General features: G+C 46.5%; 1 protein-coding gene across 5 annotated transcripts in view; it reads right to left on the bottom strand.

Moving 5' to 3' along the window:
- The window catches only part of MEIS2 (Meis homeobox 2), a 175,044-nt gene extending 161,271 nt beyond the window's left edge, over window positions 1–13,773 (bottom strand). For 2 of the 5 annotated variants that reach the window (XM_075503037.1, XM_075503036.1), the window contains exons 1-6: window positions 12,691–13,773; window positions 11,433–11,665; window positions 9,701–9,842; window positions 9,102–9,152; window positions 8,287–8,337; window positions 7,266–7,415 (exon numbers count right to left, since the gene is read on the bottom strand). In XM_075503037.1, the coding sequence (XP_075359152.1) occupies window positions 7,266–7,415; window positions 8,287–8,337; window positions 9,102–9,152; window positions 9,701–9,842; window positions 11,433–11,665; window positions 12,691–12,702 (639 nt within the window). In that variant the 5' untranslated portion in view covers window positions 12,703–13,773. The remainder of the gene's footprint in view (window positions 1–7,265; window positions 7,416–8,286; window positions 8,338–9,101; window positions 9,153–9,700; window positions 9,843–11,432; window positions 11,666–12,690) is intronic. The other 3 variants (XM_075503038.1, XM_075503034.1, XM_075503035.1) reach the window with 3 other exon arrangements.
- Between the last annotated feature and the right edge of the window lie 7,156 nt (window positions 13,774–20,929).

The following is a 20,929-nucleotide window of genomic DNA, read 5'->3' as shown; positions in this document are numbered from 1 at the left end:
TCAGTTTGTAGAACCCGTTTTAGAAAGACAGACTGTATTGATTGGGAATTCAATGTATTTCTTGTGACGCAGTTTTCTTGAGGAAGCAATTTGGCAGAATTTTGTTGAAGGACAGAAATAATAAGATGGGATATTTACAAAATGTGACAGTAGAATGTTGGAGGAATTTGAAAGGGAGGGAAATAGCTAGGCTTTAATATTATAAAAAATGACAAATAACTCTAGGGGTGGAGTTTACAGCCTCATAAAAAGGCAGCATTCTTTTGCTTTGGACTAAGATCATTGTACATGCCAGTGCACTGCTCTTTTTCTGCCCTAGACTGTTTCCAACTTTGCATCCCTCAAGAAAAACTTCTTGGCCAAATGCCTAATCATAAGTAGTTATTTTATGTATGTCTTCACAAAAAAATGGGACCAAATGACACATCTAAAGTGTCCATCACTGGAAACACTTTATCAGTATAGTTTAGGTACCTAAAGAGATCCTGATCTAAAGCCCACTAACATTAACTGCAACTCTTCTATCAATTTCAGTGAAATTTGTATTAAGCTATCACACTGTAAAAAAAACCAGAAAACCAGATAGCTTTAGATAAATTACACAAACTGGTAGCATGGCTTCTCATATCTTCTTGCAAGTTTAGTAATATACTTTGCAGAAACACATTGAAGAGTGTGGATGATGTCTGCCAAAATGCAATTGCCTGTTTTGTGTACGTGTGCATACTGTAAAATTTTCACACACATATGACCTAAACTAATGCCAAATACCATAGAAGGTAAACAGCACCATGTATCTATTCCCAGTAGTTTTAATAATTGGGAGTCAAATATGGTGCTCCTCTTGCTCTTACCTAATTGTGTTAAAGAGCAGTGTTACCAGGAGAAAAGCAGTGAATACTGAGTAGAGCACAATAGAAGGAGATGGAAAATAGATACAAGAAGCTAGGTCTCCAGGGGCAGTATTTTCTATTTGCTGGGCTACAGACTCACAGCTGATAATGCAAGTTGTAATTAATATAAAAGCAGGAGACAATATGGGGAAAGCTTGTACTAGCAGGGCCACAGGAGATCACTCCGCTGCTATCCACTGTTTCTCATTTACACACACAGCCTTCCCTAGAAAACACAATTTTGCCAGTGTTTTTTCCCTTGAAAGTTAAAAAAAAATTGATTTAGCACCACCATTGAATTTTGCTAAATCTAGAAAAGAGCAACAGAAAGGACAAGAGTCTCCTGGTATACAAAGCAAATCTGATGGCGTTACTCTTTTGTCGATGCTGCAAATCTGGTGGAAACTGTAAGACTTTTTAACTGCTACAGGATTTCTTGAACAGAGATGTTGTAACAGAAAAATTTGATATAGGATAACCTTCTGTTAAATTGCAATTCGTACATTGTATGCCCGGAATTTCCACTGGGAAGTCTGGCTAATTTTTTGTGAGTGTATGTAGTCCTGCTAGGGCTGATTCTGATCTCACACTGCTTTTTATGGTGATATTAAAGACTCAATTAACCATAAGGAATTTGCTTCTTATTTATAACTGGGAAGTAAAATCAATCAGGCCAGCTGATACCCATGTGAGTGAGCTGAGCAGGATTTGGCTCACAGACGTGAACTGAAGTTTTAAGTACACAACTGTGACAGGATCAGGCCCTTACATTTTATCAGATGAAATGGACAAAACCATTGATCTTGGAGGAACAAATACAACACAACTTACTTTCATAAAAGAAACTACAACGGCTATAGAGCTTGTTCTTTGTGAAGATGGTTGGACTCAAAGGTCTGGAGGTTGCTCTGGTAAATTAATTTTGCAAACACAAAACCGAACGGAACCACTGATACAGATGGCATTTCCCCCCCCAAATACAAGCCAAATCCTGCTCTCCTTGTTCTTACAAGTAACACCTGTAAACACAGTGGAACGACTGACGTGATTGATACCACAAAAATCTGTATCTAGGTACCACCGTATATCAAAAGATGATATACTATGCGGAGGTAGAAACATATACACATACATGCATGTGTGTTTCTGTGTGTGCATCTGTGTCTGTCTATGTTTTGTATGTATAAAGTTCAGGATGATCTGTTAGTAAGTTTATTATTACTGCACTCCACAACAGTCTCTATGTAAAGAAACTTTCAGTAAGTAAATGAGCCGTGAAAAACTCTAATTTGACATATGTATGTTTTCTGAAAAAGACTACTGATATTACTAAGGTTTATTTTCTTACAGATGCATATTTAATATGATAACTTTTTTGTATCAGAATTACACAATTTAAACAAAACACAAGGCATTGTGATCTATCAGATATTTGTGTATGTATGTATATATATATGTACAAGCTTTAGTTCTTGTCCCTTGATTTTGTATTTGAGGAAAGTGTCAGGAGGAATTTTTGACATTCCTAGAATGTGGCAACGTTCTGAAAAGCTGCGTGCTTTGTATTTTCCAATTAAGATTGAAATCAGACATGTAATCCACCTGTCAGCAAGGAACTGAGACTTGAAAAATCGCGGGTTTGTTGTTTTTTTAATTGTCCTTCTACGTCATTCTGTGTGGCTACACTTCATCTAGACTGATAGACACCTCAAACCGAAGAGGGAACACCAGCTTCAAACAGATAGTGAAATACATTGTCAGTTCAGTTTGAGAGAACCCAATTTAAAACTAAAACACTCCAATCTGAACTGTAGAGTACCTTTGCAGAGTACCTTGACCCATCAAAAAGAGGAAATACACAACATTCTCTACAGTCTCGGGGAGTTCCTGATGCTCCCTTGCCCCTTCAGAAAGCACGGGGCCTACCGTAACGTCCAAAGTCTTAAGCCACATACTAAGAAATTTGATTATTAAAGAAAAAAGTTTGCGTTTTTATTGTCGCAATTAGCTACTTAGTTTCCCTTCTGACACACTGCAAAGAGAAAGGGCACCTTTGGGGTCTGATCCTGAGCTTCCGGCAATACTCAAAACTCCCACTGAAGTTCATCAAAGTATGGCGTACCTGGAGACTGCAGCGTCAGGCCCCCAATTACTTCCTCATTACTCAGTGAAATCTTACCTTAAGGTTTAATGATATAACTGGAACAGATATATGTTACCCTATTTTTATTTGTTCTCATCTGCAAGATGTCAGGAATTTGCACAGACCATTCTTCGAGAAGAAATATTAAAGAAATGTAAAATGTCTGGATGTCCAAAAGTACAAAATAAAAGTATCTCCTCATTTGAGAGCTGAAAGGTTTAATATTCAGACTAATATTTCTCTTCTACAGCTAAGGCATCAGATTTCTAATCTGTCAACGGTCCTTTTATAAAAAAGAGATGTATGTCTATTTCTATGCATTTTTAATTATATTTTATGAATGATGATCTGTACATTATTACCTCTCAGCTGCAAATTGACTAGAACATATAAACAAATATCAGAAAGACTGAGGCCCTGATCCTGCTCCCATGAAAGCCAGCGGAAGGAGAGCCATAAATTTCTACGGGAGAATTACTAGGCTTCAAAGTAGGTTTGTGCTAAAGGAAGAATTGTGTGGCACTAGGTGAAGCCAGGTACAAAAGAAACGTAATTAAAGTACAAAATGTTATCTTATGCTCGAAAAAGTTTTAAAATCTCCAAGTTTTACAAGTGTTATGTTTTTCAGATTTGAATAGCTCAAAAGGAAAAACAAAGAAAAAGATTTGTTGGCAATCTCAACAGATATTTTAGGCTGAACACAGAATGCAGGATAGGGCCCAGAATGTTTATATTAAACAATAATAAATTGTCTGTGCTGGGAAACTCAACTTGAACTGCAGCTGGAAAGGTTTCTTTCCTCTTTTTTTTTTTTTTTCCCCTAACTGATCTGGTTCAGCCAGGGCATAGCTGTAATTACCTTCTTCCCATCTACAGCTAATACCTCAGAGCAATAAAAAAATATGAGGGTGTTAAAAATTCAAACACTAATTATGGGCTGTTATATTTACTAAACACAGCAGAGTAACAACAAAAGTTTCAGCTTCTTGTGGCCAGCGCTGCACTATTTGATCTACCAAGTCCCTGGACCCTTTACACTTACTGTATTACATAACAGTTAATAGCGCACTAAAATAAAATTCGATAAACACATTTATTACCAAACGCGTACAGCACAACCGCTTACAGCTGTCTCCTTTTCCCAGCACAGGTATATCTCTGAAGGGTTCATTCCTTTGTTGATTTTGCTTTTGGTTTCCAGTTAAGTTATATAAATAGTAGAGCAGTAGATTTCGAAAAGGGAAGCATGCACTATTTGAGTACCCCATTTAAAGTCTTATGGTAAATATTGGCTAGTCCTACAATTCTTTCTGTTACTGTCCCTTATGCTACGTTTTCAGGTCTAGCAAAGGGATAAAACTGAGAGCTGCCTTAGTTCCTAGTTCAGCACTGCCACTGTCACCGCTACCACCCCTCGCATTCGCATTAAAGACACACAGTGTAGCTTTATACCACTTAATAAGAATAGAGGTGTATGGATTTTTGGGGTGTCAAACAGCTGTCACAAACTGTCACCTCCACAAGAGCAACCCTGGCACACAACAAATTAAACTACACTTCTTTTTGGCTATCATTATTCATAGCCAATCAGTTGAAATGCTCCTAGTATTTCATGTGCAAATAAAACCATGAGGGGAAGACCCATGGATCAGAATAGCGGGCCAATACATAAAACAGAGGAAACAACATGCTGTCTCTGTCCTTCTGAAGTGGCTCATCATCACCCCTGCACCAACTTTCACCAAATGAGATGTAGCCTGAGGCAATATATTAAATATGCATATCAAAGCAAATGAAAAAATAAACCTGGAGAGTCAAATTGGACAAATTTGCATGCTTGAACTACTACATTTTCAGGTAGATGCTCACAAATGATAGCTCTTTTTTTGATAGCCTTGCATGTTTATATTAGCCATTTTTTAAAGCTTTTCCTTCTTTATGAATAAAAGCGGATTTCTTCCTGCTGGAACCTTGTACAGTGCAAATATAAATGTGTACCCACACAGTAGTTTGACTAAGCTATAAAAGAGTGTTAAAGTTTTGTTGGGAAAACAAGCTAATATACAAAAAAAAAAAATCCAATAAGGAGACACATTTCCCAAAACGCATGAATAAAATGTAACTATGTGATACAACTCTTCATTTCCCAGTTGGTGTTCTGGTTGCACAAATTATTGCTTCCTTTCAAAACAAATAGCAGGGGGCTAAAGTAAAAATGTTATAGCTCAAATCTCCAGGAAATAAAAGGCTTTAAATTATAATACCCAATGAAGTGGTAAACCCTAACGGGTGCAAGATAAATGGGTTGTCATATTTGTTTGAGTTTGTTTTTTGGGCCACAAAAGCAAGAGGAGATTCTTCTTAGGGAAGATAATAGTTATCAAATTATTAAAATGCTAACCCCCTCCACCTCTGTCCTATCATTGTGTGCGAATTTAAATATTATAATGGCGCACTGCAAATTGGCTTGAGCATTCGCCATCTGCCAGAACCCTAAACAGGCTAGTTTATCTAATCTCTTCAATATAAACATAAGCATGCTCCATTTCTACACTTCCACTTGAAACACACTCTTGTACAGAAACTGTACTGGAGAAACATGTACTTTTTTTTCTGTTGCTCTGAATCATATACAATGACCCCATATCTTTCAGGTTGCCACTCATTTCAATTTCTTTTCTAGTACTCTCCCAGAATACTTATGCACACGAATTTGGGGTTGTAAAATGCCATAAAACAAATATTTTTGAAATAGTGTCATGCCTCATAGAGTTTATTATCTATACGAGAGATAGCTGATAAGCAAAGAAACTTTCAGGAACCTCTGCATACATTTTTTTCTCTCAAAATTATAGACTTAAAATGTAAAACATTGCACAAACCTTGTCCTGCCATGTTTACCGAACACAAATGAGAAAATGAAAGCTAAGGTTTGGGTCCAAAAATATTTCCCAGGCTCTGGAACTAAGCCGTGCCAGAAGGGGGGCATTTAGAAGAATGTATTATTATTTTATCTCCCAATTCAGCTTCAGTCCAGGTCTAATGTAATTGTCAAATACACACACAAACAACATGTTTTCAAAGGAAACAAAAGCTCCTAGAAAGCTCATTCTCCCTGGGCTTACAGCTACTCTTCTTAACACACTGGGAAATAAAGGCAGGCGCCTGTGCAGAAAGCATGGTTAACTTCACACCGGGTGTTAATTTAATATTTCAACCGCTAAAATATTAGACTGTATCATTTAGATTATGAGTTCAATTGAATCTAAAACTGTGTAAACCCCTTTTCCCCCCAGGGATGCGTTCCTATAAATAAACTAGAGTTCACACCCACTCTTTTTAACCAGAGCTATTCCTTCCCTCTTCTGCGGTACCAGCTGCAATCTTTCCCTTCACATCCCGAAGTCTCTCCGCGTCTACATCTTTTGAAGGATCACAAGAGCCGCTCCAAAACCCGGAAAAACAAAGGCACTCTCCTTACCAAGCACACCAACGTTCAGTCCTACACACATAACACTAATTCACCAACTCCTAAAGTGTTAAAATCAACCGCTAACCTACGGTTACTCAATCATCATTCTCTCCAGCTTTCTGTAATACATTGTTAATAATTGCTTCATCAAGGTTACTGTCTTTTATTATGAAGATGCTTCAGGCGTTTGGCAATAAGTCCATATTCTGACAATAAGTTGCTATAAAGCACAAGCACTGGAAACTCTAATGTGCTAACCCTTTTTTTTAATGCAATGTAGTATTGCCAATAATTCTCATCACTTGTCATCCCCACGAGAGGGGAGGGGGGAGCGAATCAGCAAACTTTCTCCCTAACTTTCTTGTCTCTGTTTCCTTACATTGCTGCATTGATTACAGAGTTGGCAAAGAAGAAGAGAAAGCACCGATCCCCACATCAAACCGACAGTTTGCTAGCTCTCCAAGCCGCCCAGACCAGGAAACTTTACGAACCGTTGCAAACTCGCTGCTTTACAGATGGAAACAGAAGGAACCTTTTGCATTTCTACAACTTTACAAAGCAAGAGGGAAGAAAGTGTAAAGATGGGATCCAAGCTTGCCAGAGGTTAAGGTAGTAGTAGTAGTAGTAGTAGTAATAATAATAATAATAATAATAATAATAATAATAGACAACAGCAGCAAAACATTGAAATTGGGGACAGGTCCTCTAAGCAGGTTAAAGTCTTAAAAAGTGCCATAAAGAAATCAGAAGGACTTACATGGTCGGCTAAATTTGTGGAAGATCCTGAGAGTTCTTCGTGGTCTGATTTGGAGCTGCCATCCCTTTCATCAATAACGAGGTCTATTGGCATTTTTCCTTTCAAACAACTAATGTACCGATGGCAGAAGTTATCGCACAATTCATGAACCTGAAAACAGTAACAAGAATAGTAGTATCAATAATGGCAAAATATCGGATTGCAACTTTTTTTTTTTTTTGGTAGCAAGAACAAGCCTCTGATCTACTCCACAAGTAACTCTAATTAAGGGGCACAATAGTTGAAGGCAAGGAAACAATAGAGAAATTGTTGCAGCACATATTATTCTCTAGAGACTTGCCGCAGCAACAAGTTAGAGAGAGAGAGATAGTGGGCTCAGTCTGGTGTGCAGAGGAAAATCCGATGTGATGATAACATCAGAACACTGGGAGCTGGACCCAGGCGGTATCTCTGGAGCATACACAGCCCAGACAGGTACAACTAGTCACTCGGGACGGGATCGGTTTAAACCGGGGCTAAAAAAAGGTCTGTGTGGCCGGCAGCAGTAAAACGAAGCCACTCGCTGAGGCTGTGGGAAGAGCCGCTCTCGTCCCAGGGCACAGCCCCCTCCCCACGCCGCGCCGGGCCCCCTGCCTCCTCCAAACATTTAGTGCTTGCTTGGGGTTAATATGCCTGCCGGAGCTGGAGAAAGGCAGGAGTGCTTTCATTTCTCTTTTTGTTAGGCATACTACTGCCGAGTCGGGAAAAGAGCTTCTGCCGAGGGAAGGGGTAAGAAGGATGGAAGGGGTTTACTCGTATTAAATATTGAAATTACACTGGGAAAAAAATAATGCCGGGCTGGGCTGGGCATGGCTGTCGGGTGTCACATGCTCTCATGGCACAGGTTACAGTATCACCCTGCGTTTCCCCCGTCTCCTCGGGCCATGTTTACAAGTCATCCCAAACAGTCGGGGGGGAGCGGGGGGGGCAGGGGGGACAGGGAGGGAATGGCTTGCCCCCCGCCCGCCGCCGTGGCTCTTACCTTTTCTAATTCCAACAGGTGAAACCTTAGTACTTGTATTGCTTGGATCATCTGCAAGAAAGTTTTGAGCAAGGGGTTACGTGGGAGACAGGAGCAACGGGGGCTGTGCAGAGCTGCGAGTCCGAGTGGGCGAGGGGAGAGGGGGACTGTCAGGGCGCGCAGTCATTTTCCAGGATTTTAGCTCATTGGTCACGCTTGAACAATTTTGATCAACTTTAACCTAAGCACTTGATTTTTATCATATTTATTCCAGGAGCGGTGATTAGTGCTTTATTACCGCGATCTTGGAGAAAGCCTCTTCCTCTTTTCCTCGCTCCCTCTCAACACCCCGGCCCTCAGCTCTGAGAGCCCGCAGAGCGGTGAACACACACTCCCACCGCCCCACCGCCCGCCGGAGGAAGGGGAGGGGGGGAAAGGATGAATAGTTTGGCATCTTCTTTACAAGCGGATTTAGGCACTTTGAATATTGAAATCGTTCACATTAGCAAAAGAATTACGCTAGAAATCGCCAGCTCTCTCTTCTTAAGCAGTTATTTCCTTCACTTTAGCTTCCCGTGGCTTTCAAACACAGCTTTGCAATGCATTGGGGCTCGAAGTTTGCCCTGGCTCACTTTAGAAGTGCAGCTCTTTGAAGCCTCTGGAGGGTAGCTTTCCAGCCTCCCGGCTCTCCCCCGCCCCTGCCCGCGCAGCCGGGGTGCCCGGGCCGGCAGCCGCCTGCCCCGCCGCCCCGGACGGCGGAGGGCGCTTGCCGGCAGCTGGCCGTGGGGTCGGGAAGGGCGGGAGGGGAGCGGGGCAGAGGGGTGAGCAGGCCTTACCAAATTGTCCAACTCTGGGTTTGAAGAAAAAAGTGGTTTTTCAGCGCGGACCTGCAAGAAGAAGGAAAAGCGGCGTGAACCACCGCTCCTCTCCTCAGCCCTGTCACCGAGTCCCTCGAAGGGGGGAAAAAACCCCTGTGACAAAACCGGCCGCTACAGGTCAGGTCAAAATCCGGCTGGACGCCCCGGAGTCACCCGTGCTGCGAGCAGGAGCCTGCTCCGCTCCTGCCAGCCCAGTGCCGAGCCGGCCGCCCTTGCCGCAGGAGCCCTCTCTTCTTGGTCTCCTGCCCTTCTCCCGCTCCCCCTGCCTCCAAAACTCGGCCGCGGTTACATTCCCCTTTCACTACTGCGGGAGGGCGAGGGCCGGGAGCCTCAGCCCGGCAGCGCGGAGGGGCTCCCGGCGGAGGAGGCTCAGGGCCCGCCGGGCCGCCAGCGCGCAGCCCCGCCGCTGCCTCCCGCCCCCCCGGCGGCCGGAGAGGGGGCGCCGGGGGGGGGGCGAGGGGGGCTGCCCCTGCGAGCGCCCGGCCGAGTGGGTCGAGGAGCTGAGGAGGTGGCGGGAGTGCCGGGAAGGGCCGGGGGCGGGGGGAGAGGTGCCGGACCTGTTTGGCGAAGACGGCGATGTCCTCGTTGAAGGAGTCGGAGGAGCAGACGTCCCCGCCGGCCACGCCGGGCTCCCGGGGCGTGCAGGTCGCCAGCTCGCACTTCTCAAAGACCAGAGCTAAGAGGGGGAACAACGGGTGCCTACCGGGCAGTGGCACACAAAGAGAGGGGAGGGGGTGGGGGAGAGGGGGAAAGAAGAGCTCTAATCAACAAGTATTTTTTTTTAAATGCACGGACACACAGACACGGACACAGCCACGCTCTGCAGCCTCGCAGTATTGCTTCGGGCAGAGCAGGGGAGAACAACATTTTGAAATAAAAATGCGGGGTTTGGTGCTGTGGGGGTTTTTTTTCCTCTTGAAATTGCAATGCCCGGGCCGCATCCCCCGTGCAGTCCCCACAGACGAGGACAAAAGTGACCTCTCCTCCAGACGCACAAGGCACCAAACACGCTCACGCAGGCAGCAGCTCAGCTGGGAATCTTGCACTTTTCGCCACAGCTTAAAATAACGCGAAACCTGGAAGATCCCATCCCTACCCTCCAGCTATGACCTGAAATGAGAAGCACGGCTAGGCAAACTGCAAACTACTTAATACGTAATTTTATTTTTCAAGGGGCCTGCTAGCAAAAATGTGGTGAAGTTTCCTGGCTTAGGAAGCACACCCAAGTAAAATACCAGCTGTCCAGATAAGTGAGCTGGGGAGGGGGCGGAGGGAGGGAGCACTTCGCGAAATATTTTCCCATAGTTGGTGTAGTCGGGGGAAAAAAAAAAATATTTTATCTGCGTGCTAAGTAGTAAGCATGCGTTTGTCTCTTTTCCCCTTTGGTGCCTGATCAAGGCCCCACACTCTGTCATAGATGTTACTATCTCTCCTTTTAGGATCATTTAGTATTTTTTCTAAAAGGCACTGAAGGGAATCGGTGTCATTTCCCCCAAGCAATGCCCTGGCACAGGCTTGAGTTTTGTTGGGTACGTGTTTCTTTTTCCTCCTGTTCTTTCTCTCCTAAATAGAAAACTCAGCTCAGTGCCCCCAATGTATTTATTTCTTCTGTCTCAGGGAAGAGCTGCTTGCGAGAAGCGAATCCCTTTTATTCTTACTACCTTCCGCGATGTGACTAGCTCTTTATTTACACTGTTGGAAGAGTGTTATTATGGCACGAAGGAGAACACCAGAACAACACTTCTCCGACTAAAATCCAGAGCAATGAGAGCCACCTCTCCTCTCTGAACTCCTAACTGGGGCCTTTCCGAGAAAGAAAAAGACTCACGGGGGGGGGGGGGGGGACGGGGGGACAAAAAGAAAAACAAAAAGAAAAAAGAAAAAAAGAAAGACAAGGCAGCACCACCTCCCCCCCGTCCAGCCTCTCTCCCCGAGAGGTCTGTTTTTCCAGGAGCCGTGGGGTCCCGTTTTTCCCGTGGGTGCTGGCACCTCAGCTAAGAGTCAGGCTGGGGTTGCTCTCGCCCTGGAACTGCCGGCAGTGGCAGTGCCACCGCGCGGGTCTCCCTCCGGAGCGGGCGGCTGGGGGCTCCCCGGCCGCCGCCCTCCCGCCGGGCCCGCCGGGGCTTCCCCCCGCCCCGCTCCGGGGCTCGGCTGGCCGCCGCCGCCGCCCGCCACCGCGGCCCCGCGGGAGCCCCCGCCGCCCGCCCGCCGCGCTCCTGCCCTCGCCGCTCCGCGGGCACCGGCGCTGCCGAGCCGGGCCCTGGCGCCGGGCGGCCCGGCGGCACCTACCCGTAGATCGCATCCTTGTCCCGCTTCAGGGCGTCGTTGACAGCGGAGCCCATGCTGGCCGGCATGACATTGGGGTGCGGGGCGTGGGCGCCGTAGTGCTGTCCGGCGTGGAGCGGCGGCCCATGGTTGAGGTGGTGCACCGGGGGGATCGGCCGGGGGGCGTGGGGGTCCCCGTACATGGACGCCGGCACCCCTACTCCGTCCATCCCGCCGTAGTGGGGCAGCTCATCGTACTGTCAAAAAACGGGCCGGAAGAGAAGAAAGAAAGAGAAAGAGGGGAAGAGAGAGAGAGAGCGGGGGGGGGGGGGGTAAAAAAAACAAACAAACAACAACAACAAAAGTCAGAAGAGAGTAAAGCACCCGGACAGACACAAACAGAGCAAAACAAAACAAGAACAGCCACAACAGAGAGAGAAATGTGCAAAATGAAAATCAACTGGGACCGGGAGCAGAGGCTGGAGAGGCTGAGGGAGGAGTGGGGGTGCGGGGAGCGGTACAGGGGGAAAGTGTGTGTGCCTGCCTGTGTGTGCGGGGGGAAATGGTCCTCTTCAGCACGGGCAGGAGAAACCCTGACAAGGAAACGGGGATGAAAAGGAAGGAAACGGAGGAGAGAAGCTAGAGTTACTCTGCATTAGAAAGGAAGGACAAAAAGTTAAAATATAAATGAATAAACAAGCAGAATCAAAAGCAACTATATAAATAAATCAACACTGGGAAGGAGAGAGGAAAGGTAGGGTGCATCGGGGGGGGGGGGAAGATAAAGGGGGAAATAATCTGAAAGTTACCAGAAACATTATTTAGTAGCAATTCCCCTTGTCCTTGTCAAAGCCAGAGACAAAAAAAAAAAAAAAAAAAAAAAAGCAGCTATATGTGTATACATATATATACGTTCGTATATACACAGACACACATATGTATTTCTTAGTCTTTCCTAGGCAGCGGCAGTAACGGCGGCGGCGGCAGCAGCAGCAGCAGCAGCAAGCTTTCCCCTGTGAAACCCGTGCTACTGAGCAGGCAGAGAGCAGGGAAATCGCGCTGCTGGGGGAAAAGCTAGAGAGGAAAAAAGCGTGGAACAATTGCAGAGAGAGACACACACAGAGAGACACTCACGCACACGCACAAAAAGCTAGTGAATAATTTTTGCTGCTATTTTTTAATAGTGGCCGCCATCATCATCAGCAACAGAGGAGAGCAAATCGGACAGGCCCCTCTTAAGAGAGGATTTATATATAGGTAAGTGTTGGAGATTTAAACCTACCCTTTGCGCCATCAGTCTGCGCTCCAATAAACTCCTGGATGTGTCGTATATTTAATATCCCAGTCCAGCAAAGAAAGTGATTTAGAGTGAAGAAGATTCCTTTTTTTTTTTTTTTTTTTTTGCAACCCACTTATAGACTTCTCCTATCCTCCAATATGGGTAAATAATAATAATAACAACAACAATAACAACAACAATAATATATAAAAAACAGTCAAGAACCACGATGAGTTTCTGTGTTTTCTTCTTTTTTCTGTCTCTTTCTCTCTTTCCTTTTTCTCTCTCTCTTTTTCCTTTTTTCTTTCTCTACGCAAAAAAAAAAAAAAAAAAAAATTGTCAAGCCCCCAAACTGAAGGTTACGATCGGCCCGTCAGCAACCCACATGTAACCAAACTGTCGTGTCTCATGGCTTTTTGCCACTCCAGCTGTCAATCAAAGCCAGGGAATGTCAAGGTAGTGAATGAATGATGGTTGATGATGATGAAGAAGAGAGGAGGAATCTTTTTAACCCCGGTTTCTTCTTCCAGTAACTCCGCGCTCGGGTTTTGCCTTTTAGGATGGCTACAGGGTTGTTTTTTTTTTTTTTTTAAGTACTGTGAAGGGGGGTGGGGAAAGATGCGAAGAAAAATTGAATAGTTTGCAAAGCCCGGACTTCCCCCTCTCTCCTTTTTTTTTTTTTCCTCCCGGTAGGTATTTTGTCTCCCTCTCTCCCTCGCTCTCTGGGATGAGTGAGTGTCAGTAAGTGTTGGCAGGTTGGCTGCTGGCTGCCTTATAGAAGAGGCTCAGTTTTGCAGCGCTGATCGGCGGGAGAATGAAGTGACGGAACCCGGAAGTAGTGGTGGCCATAGCCAGTCCTGCAGCGCGGCGGCGGCGGCGGCGGCGGCGGCGGCGGGGAGCGGCGGCGGCGGGGAGCGGCGGCGGGGAGCGGCGGCGGCGGGGAGCGGCGGGGCGCGGGGCGCGGGGCGCCCCAGCCGGCAGAGCGCCGGGGATGCGCAGCGCGCCGGCAGGGCGGCCGCGGCGCCGCGCGGGGGGAGCCGCGCAGCAGCCCCTGCCCCGAGCGAAGCAACGCGTGTAGGAAGGAGCGAGCGAGCGTGCGAGAGAGAGGGAGGGAGCGAGGGAGGGAGGGAGGGAGGGAGCGAGCGAGCGAGGGAGGGAGGGAGGGAGGGAGGCAGGGGAGGAAGGACAGGGAGAGTGCGTGTGTGCGAGAGGGGGGAGCGGCAGGGGAAAACTGCAGAGAGCGAGAAGAAAAGTGCGATAGAAGCCCAGCCCCGGGTTGGTTTGCGCTAGATTATTTTAGCAACAAAATACCTTCCGATTACCCGCGATGTTTAGCGCCTGATTTATGCGCTGAATTATTTATTTAAGTCGCCGGCTATCGCTGTTGCCGCGAACGGTATGCGAGTCCGGGGGCACGGAGAGCTACAGTGTACGGGGGGGCCGCGCAAAGTTGATCTTCCCCGGGAAGCGAGCCTGCTCCGGCCAAGTACTCGCGTCTCCGCCAGCACGTTGTGTTGCAAGTGTGGTTTCTTTCCTCTGACAATTCATTGTGCTTTTCTAAAAATTAATTTTCCAGGGCATGAAGAGAACGCCTCGTTCAAACCGTGTTTGGCACCGCTCTTCATTAAGTGATCGCTGCTATCAAGCACGCTGTGGATGTCTTGGGGGGAGAGGCGGGGGGAAGAGGGGGAAATCCCTCTTAGTTTTGCGATTAGGCTGCCAGGCTTTGAAAAGGGCTTAAAAACAAAGTCATGCTCAGCCTTTTGTAGGGGAGATCCAGATGTTATGTAGATTTTTTGTTTGCATGTTCGTTTTGAGCGGATCCGGCGGTGAGCGCTGTATTTACGTGTGTTTGTTGCTGGACTTTGCCGTATATCGACGCTGCGCTCGTGGAATGTATGCTGAAGTATTAGCTCGGTAATGCCTTCTAATGGTAGTGCTAATTACAGTGGGGTTATTTAGCAAATTAAGTGAGATGATGCACCCCCCCCCCCCTTGAGCACCAAATGAACTTTTCCAAACGCACACGCACACACACACACACACGTTAATTTTGGTGTGTTTCTCTCGCCCAATCGCTTTGCTGGAGCTAAACCATGCCTTACCTCAGAACAGTCAATTACCAGAGCTACCCGGGATCATCAATCATGGGGGATGCTTGAAGTTTAGGGGAGGAGCGATGGTCAAACTATCGATTGCTGCAGTTTTGTTCTCCCCAACCCCCCCACCCTCGTTCACGGTCCCCTGCACATAAAATCTAAAACAGACTATCCCGTTAATAGTGGGATTTATCAATGATTATGTACCCGGTTGTGAATGTGGCCTCATACATAGATGGCTTTTGAAAGTACACGGCAGAAAAATACTGTTTATTCAGTTAGGTTTTGTTTTGGTTTGTTTTGCTTTTCGTGATGATGACGATGATTTTAAGATTTTTTTTTTTTTTTGGAAACTTTAAGAAAATGACTCAAGGGCTAGTTACAGATATTTGGCCTGATTTTAATAGGCGTAGGGAATGAGCTCCAGAGGTCAATAAACCCCTCCAAAATGATGAATGATTGAGTACCTGTGATGATGATAGTGATTACCGGAGCAATTAAACAGTTTGATTAAATGAGCCATCATAACAATGATGTCTGCGGGAAATCAGCCCTCACATATAAAGAAAGATAGCGTGGAGGGCTGACAAACGCCAGTGGGCATTCCTGCGTGTTCCGATAGCGCCGAGCCCTGCAGAGCAGGGCTGTATTTACAAAGATGGGGGGAATATGGAGAAAAGTCCCTCTCCTACTTTTAGCCAGAGTTGCACCCTGCTTAAAACCCGCCAGAAGCCGGAGAGCAGACCCGGGTTTTTTTTCCTAGAGGATCTCCTCCAGGATTAAAGCTAGTCCTAAGAGCAACCGAATTGCTGTGGCTGACTTTCACGGGACTGTAAAGAGAGGTGAGTAAAAAAGCCCTTAGTATGTAGATCTCTTTCAAGCAGTGGTTAAGTCGATTCATTTCGCAGGGAAAAAGCTAGTCTTCTTGTGCAGTATTTTATACTCTGTCGTATAAATCGGTAACGTAATTCAAGATATTCATGGTAATGAATGCTTGGCTAATCCTTTGGGTGCGCGGAGACCTACAGAGCAGTAGGTTATGCAAATCCTTTCCTACTTTTACAGCTGTAGTTTTCTAACAGATTTTTTTAAAAGATCTAGTCATCGGTGAATGCTGTTTGGTTTTTTTCCTCCCCCTGCCCCAAAGACGCCAGATTTCTAAACTTGCGTGGAATCATTTGATTGTGATACAGCCCTTACAGCCAGCTTAGAGGACGTGGTTTAAATATTTGTAGCTCCAAATTTGTTTTTTAACCGAGGCAGTGCAAACCCAGAGCCTTGCCTCTTGAGATATACAAGCGTGTCTCATTTCAAATAGTTTCGGTATCACCGAAGAAGAGAGGTCTTTACTTGTAACGTGGCCGTGCAAAAGTAATCTAGCTCCATTGAAGGCTCCAGGTATTTGTTCAGACCTCGAGCTGTGGGAGAAGTTCATCAGTTTTCTTCTCAAAAAGTAGTTTTTAGATGACTTGGCTCCCATAGAAGAAAGCGCTTCATTGCTTAGGATATAATTTTAGACATGAATTTTTTTCATAATTCTGTTTGTCACAGAAGTCCCTGTAGATCTCGGTTCTCTTGACTAAGAAATTGTTAGAAAGCAATCTAAAATCAAAGCTGCAAAAAAAGCAGCCAAAGATTTCTGCAGTGTTCAATGCTGTTCCTTTCACTTGTTCCTTTTTTTTTTTTTTTCCCTTTTTCCCCTCCTAAACTAATTAACCCCCTGCGTTGGCTCGCCCTGCTGTGCATGTGTGTAATCCGGGACAGGGACCAACTTTTAAAAATTATTTTAACTTGATAGAAAGTGAAATTTCATATGGTAAATGAAGGGCTTTCATGTTCCTTCTGTGTCTTTTTTTCCCCGTGAAAAGACTTGAAGTCTTTTTCCTCTTCACTATCCCAGTGGATTAAAGCACACAGAGAACATGGTTTATAAAGCGCTACAGTTTAGCCATTAAAAAGGAATCTCAATTTAGCGCCCTTAAGTGAAAGTACTCAGCTATTAACAAAGATGCTGTTGGGAACTCGGAGGAAAATGGGATACGTGCGTGCAGGGGGTGGGGGCTTCCACATTCTTAGGTCATTTTTTATTTACTTTTTTTTTTCCCCCCAGCCTGGTGACATATTTCTTTTAAAACACAGTAATTCGGGAAAATTAAATTGGCTAATTTCCATTTCTCCTGCATCACTTTCACAACGAAGGCTGCTTCCAGGAAAAGTGTGAGAGACGAGTCGGTGGGGTCTGTGTGTGTGTTTCGGCTTTTTTTTTTTTTTTTTTTTTTTTTTTAGATCGGCTCAAAAGTCCAAAGAGAAATGAGGTGTCCGGTATGGAAGTGCATCTCAGTCAACAGCCAGCTCCTTTTGCCGAGGCTGGAAATGGTTTTAACAGGCGGTAAAATTTCATCTTGTGGTGTCAAATTGGGGTCAGTTTGGGGTTAGTGCTCTCAGTGTCCGAGCAGGAGCTGTCCAGCTGTGTGGGGATTCATTAAGGGCAAAAGATCCGTTTCAAGAAAAACAATACAAAGACAATCAGAGGGCTAAAGATCCTCTTCAAGTCGCATTTTACAAGTGCACCAGAACAAATATGGACGCTGAAACCTATTCCCTTCAAACTCCCAAATCGGCTTCTTAGCCCTTGGAGGGAGTGAGAGAGAAAATCCTCTAAAACTTAAGAAGAGTCTGTTTTCAATCAGCCTTTCCGAAGTGTGGCATCTTAGTCCTTGGCTGGCTTTGAGACATGCCTCGCTCGCTCGCTCGCTCCCCAGCCCCCCACCCCCCCCTTCTCCACAGCCTTGCAAAAGCGGATGGCACAACAGGTAATATTTCAGATTTCAAGAATATATCCCACCGGGGATCTTAAACCACTGTTTTGTACGCGCGTGTGCGCCTAGCGCAAGATTTAATGCAAATAGAAAGTTTGGGGGGGGGAAACAAGCCATGCTTGCACGAAATCCTATTGGACCCCTTCGGAAATTTTCTGCTCTCCTTGTAGGCGATGCTCCGGTCTGATGGGTAATTTAGGCTAGATTTACTTGACGGTTCCTAGCATTGGTGGAAAGCACCTATTGCTAATCTGGTTTATTAAATTCGCGTGGTTTAAATCCTCTTAGCGTCCCTACATCTGTTAGAACAATTGACGCCTTGCTACAGGGACAAATAACTTGAACCTTAATCTTGTTTGTAACTTTATTCAATGTTTGTTTATTTGTGCGCTGAGTTCAAGTATTTCTGGATGATGCCACTGTGTCCGGAAACACATAGGCTACATTTGCAGGCAAAACTCCCCATGGACGGGCTAAGGATATCGCGGAACAGGACGAAAAATTTTGCCTATTTGAACTGGCGTTTTATCTTGAACTACCGTTCTAGGAAATGTGTCATACTTAATGAAGAAAGCGATCCGCCCGGTAAAATGTGGCTGCGGGATTACATCACCATGACCCCGTAGTGAAATCCACGGGAATTTTTCTTTTTGTTTTGCTGGCAAGGCGAAGTGTGGGGTGCCAATAGTGCCTTTTCCTTTTTACGATCAGGATTACGCCACAGTTCAAACTCCTACCCCCAAAATCGCCCTTCACCACGCTTTCCCTTGCCTCCACGGTTGGTTCTTACAACTTGAGTCACTTTTTATTCGTCTCAGCCCACTTTGACTTCCCGCAGCTGCAGGACTTTCGAGGTCCCATCTCGGGTGCCCCTGTGAAATCCCGCACATTTTAGCTTCCGCAGATCACCGGGTTCCTTTAGCTCCTCACCCTGATCCCCCCCGCCTGCCAACAGCGTCCTGCGCTTCTCAGACATCCATTATTTTTCGAAAACCTTTCCAGTCCAGAAAGTCAACGGTAGCCCATCGCGGTGAACTTTTCTTGACCTCGGCTGCGGTATGACTGCGATCTTTGGAGCGGGATTAGGAGGAGGTTCGCTTACTTACCTGCTAACTTCCCTTTTAACTCTCTTTCTCCCACCCCTCCCCCGGCTTTAAAGAAAGAAAAGGGGACAAGCCGCCCTCCACGCACCGAGAGCGACCCGGGGTCTTCCTCCCCTCCCGAGCCCCCTTTGTCCCCCGCGGGCCCGGGGCTCTGACCCGGCGCTGCCGGGCTGCCCCCCCGGCTGCCTCGCCCCCGGCGGCGCGGCGCGGCGCGGCGCTGCCATCCGCGGCCCTCGAGCGCTACCTGGCGGGGCTCCAGCACATCCCGCCGCCCCGGGCGGGGCCCGGCCTGCCGCGCGGCGCGGAGCGGCGCGGAGCGGAGCCGCGCGGGGCCCCCGCGCGGGAGCCGCACGGGACACGCGGAGCGGCGCGGAGCGGAGCCCTGTCCCCAGCGCCGCGCCTCCGCCTCCCGCGGGGCTCCGGGCGCCCGGACCGGTGCGCCCCCCGCCCCGCGTCCCGCCCGAGCGGGCGGGCCGTGGGGCCAGGGCCGCCGTGGGAAGACCCCCTTCGCTCTGCCCGGCTCGTCGCCGCGGGTGCCTGTGAAGCGCCGGTGTCAGACGAGAGCCGAGCTTTTTTGTGTGTCTGAGGCTGGGAGGTTTGTAAAAGTGGAGACCGTAAACGGCCGCCGTGCGTATTTCCATCACAAACCAGAAAGAGAAAAATACCTGTCAGGGCTTCCCACTAACGCCGTGCAGGCTGCTTCCACCAGGGCAGTTAAAAATCTAGTTTGCATTTGTTCGCAGCAGCCCGAAGCATTAACAAAATCCCTCTTTCCAGTGTGACACCGCGACAAAAAGGACAGTTAGGGCAAAGTAAATCGCTTTAGTGCAGTACCAGAGCATCCGAGCAGGCTCCCCACTCCGCTCAGAGCTCTCTGTTCTCGCTCACTCAAAATATTCACTTTTGTTCTCCAGCTGTCTATAAAACTCCAGAAGAGGAGCGCTCTCATTTTTACACCGGAGTTCTCGGTCCGGAGAGAACAATATCCTCCTACCTCTTTTGAAATGGTACGGAGACTCTCACAACACCCAGGCGATCACTCGAAGCACGAATCTCTTTTTTTTTTTTTTTTTTTTTTTGCAAGAGCTGCTCGGCCCATTGTTTGAAGTGGGATTCAGCGCGCAGCCCAAAGAGAAAAGGGGGAAAAAAAAAATCTTAGGAGCCCGGTTTGGTGTTGCATAGAAAAAGAGCTGACAAAATATTATAGCGTGTTTCCTAGAAGTACGTGATGAGAGCCGGCGGTGTGTTCCCGAAAGAGAGGTGGTTTTGGTTTTTTTTTCCTCCTAAAAGATTGTGATCGCCTTTGTGCGTCTTTCTTTTGATCCCACAAAGAGAATGCAATATACATATATGTGTTTGCTCTCCATACAAGAAATGCAAGGGACCGTACAATGGAATATACGGCCGGTTAGTCCTCATGATGCTTAGTTTTGCTGTAATTAATTGAAAACAGTTATTAGGTCGTCATTGGCAATAGCGTAAATAATTGCAGCAGATTTTTACTTAAAATTGACCGGTCACAGAGTGATAGATCGATTCGAGGTATAAAAATGATGTATCAAAACATCAATGTCGATTATTTGAAATATTGTAGTCGAATCTTTTTATTGCTTCATCGGTTAAGTGTCTGAAAGTGCTGTGTTCCAACATATATTTATGTTGTCAATACTGTCAAAACTGTCAGTTTTATTACAGTGGATTTGTAATACATTTCGGATTTGCTCATTTACATAAAATGTCCACCCCAGATACCCCTCCTTTTCCCCATCTCTGGAAATCTGTGTCAGTTTAATGAAAGGATTCAGGACTCATGGCTGAAGCAAAAAAGAAGTGGAGATATTGGTCCATTAAGTCCAATTTAAACATCCCTTTGGAAAGCTTGGGCTATGTCTAACTTGCCCTAAGAGGGAATCTCCCCCGCCCCACCTTTCCCCAGTAGAATTTAAACACTTTTCTACCCTCACACCTCCATGAAAGCTTTCGGGAGAACTGAGAACCTGTGCAGGGGGACAGAGGCGAGCCCCAGCACACCTGGGAGAGCCGAAACCCTCCCAAAGAGAGCAGCAGCCCCCGAGCCGCGCACACACGCGCGGGGCTTTGGAGCCTGCTGGAAAGAAGGAGACAAAAAGAGCAATAAATATGTGTGTGATCCTTTCTCAGCGGTTTGGAGCCCAAAGGAAAAACGCAAATTGGAAGCAGTATTGGGCATTTGATGTCCCCC

This window comes from Mycteria americana, chromosome 5 (genome assembly GCF_035582795.1).
Source record: "Mycteria americana isolate JAX WOST 10 ecotype Jacksonville Zoo and Gardens chromosome 5, USCA_MyAme_1.0, whole genome shotgun sequence".
Lineage (NCBI taxonomy): Eukaryota > Metazoa > Chordata > Aves > Ciconiiformes > Ciconiidae > Mycteria > Mycteria americana.
The sequence above is the reverse complement of the archived record's forward strand: the minus strand, read 5'-3'. Positions and strand labels throughout refer to the sequence as shown.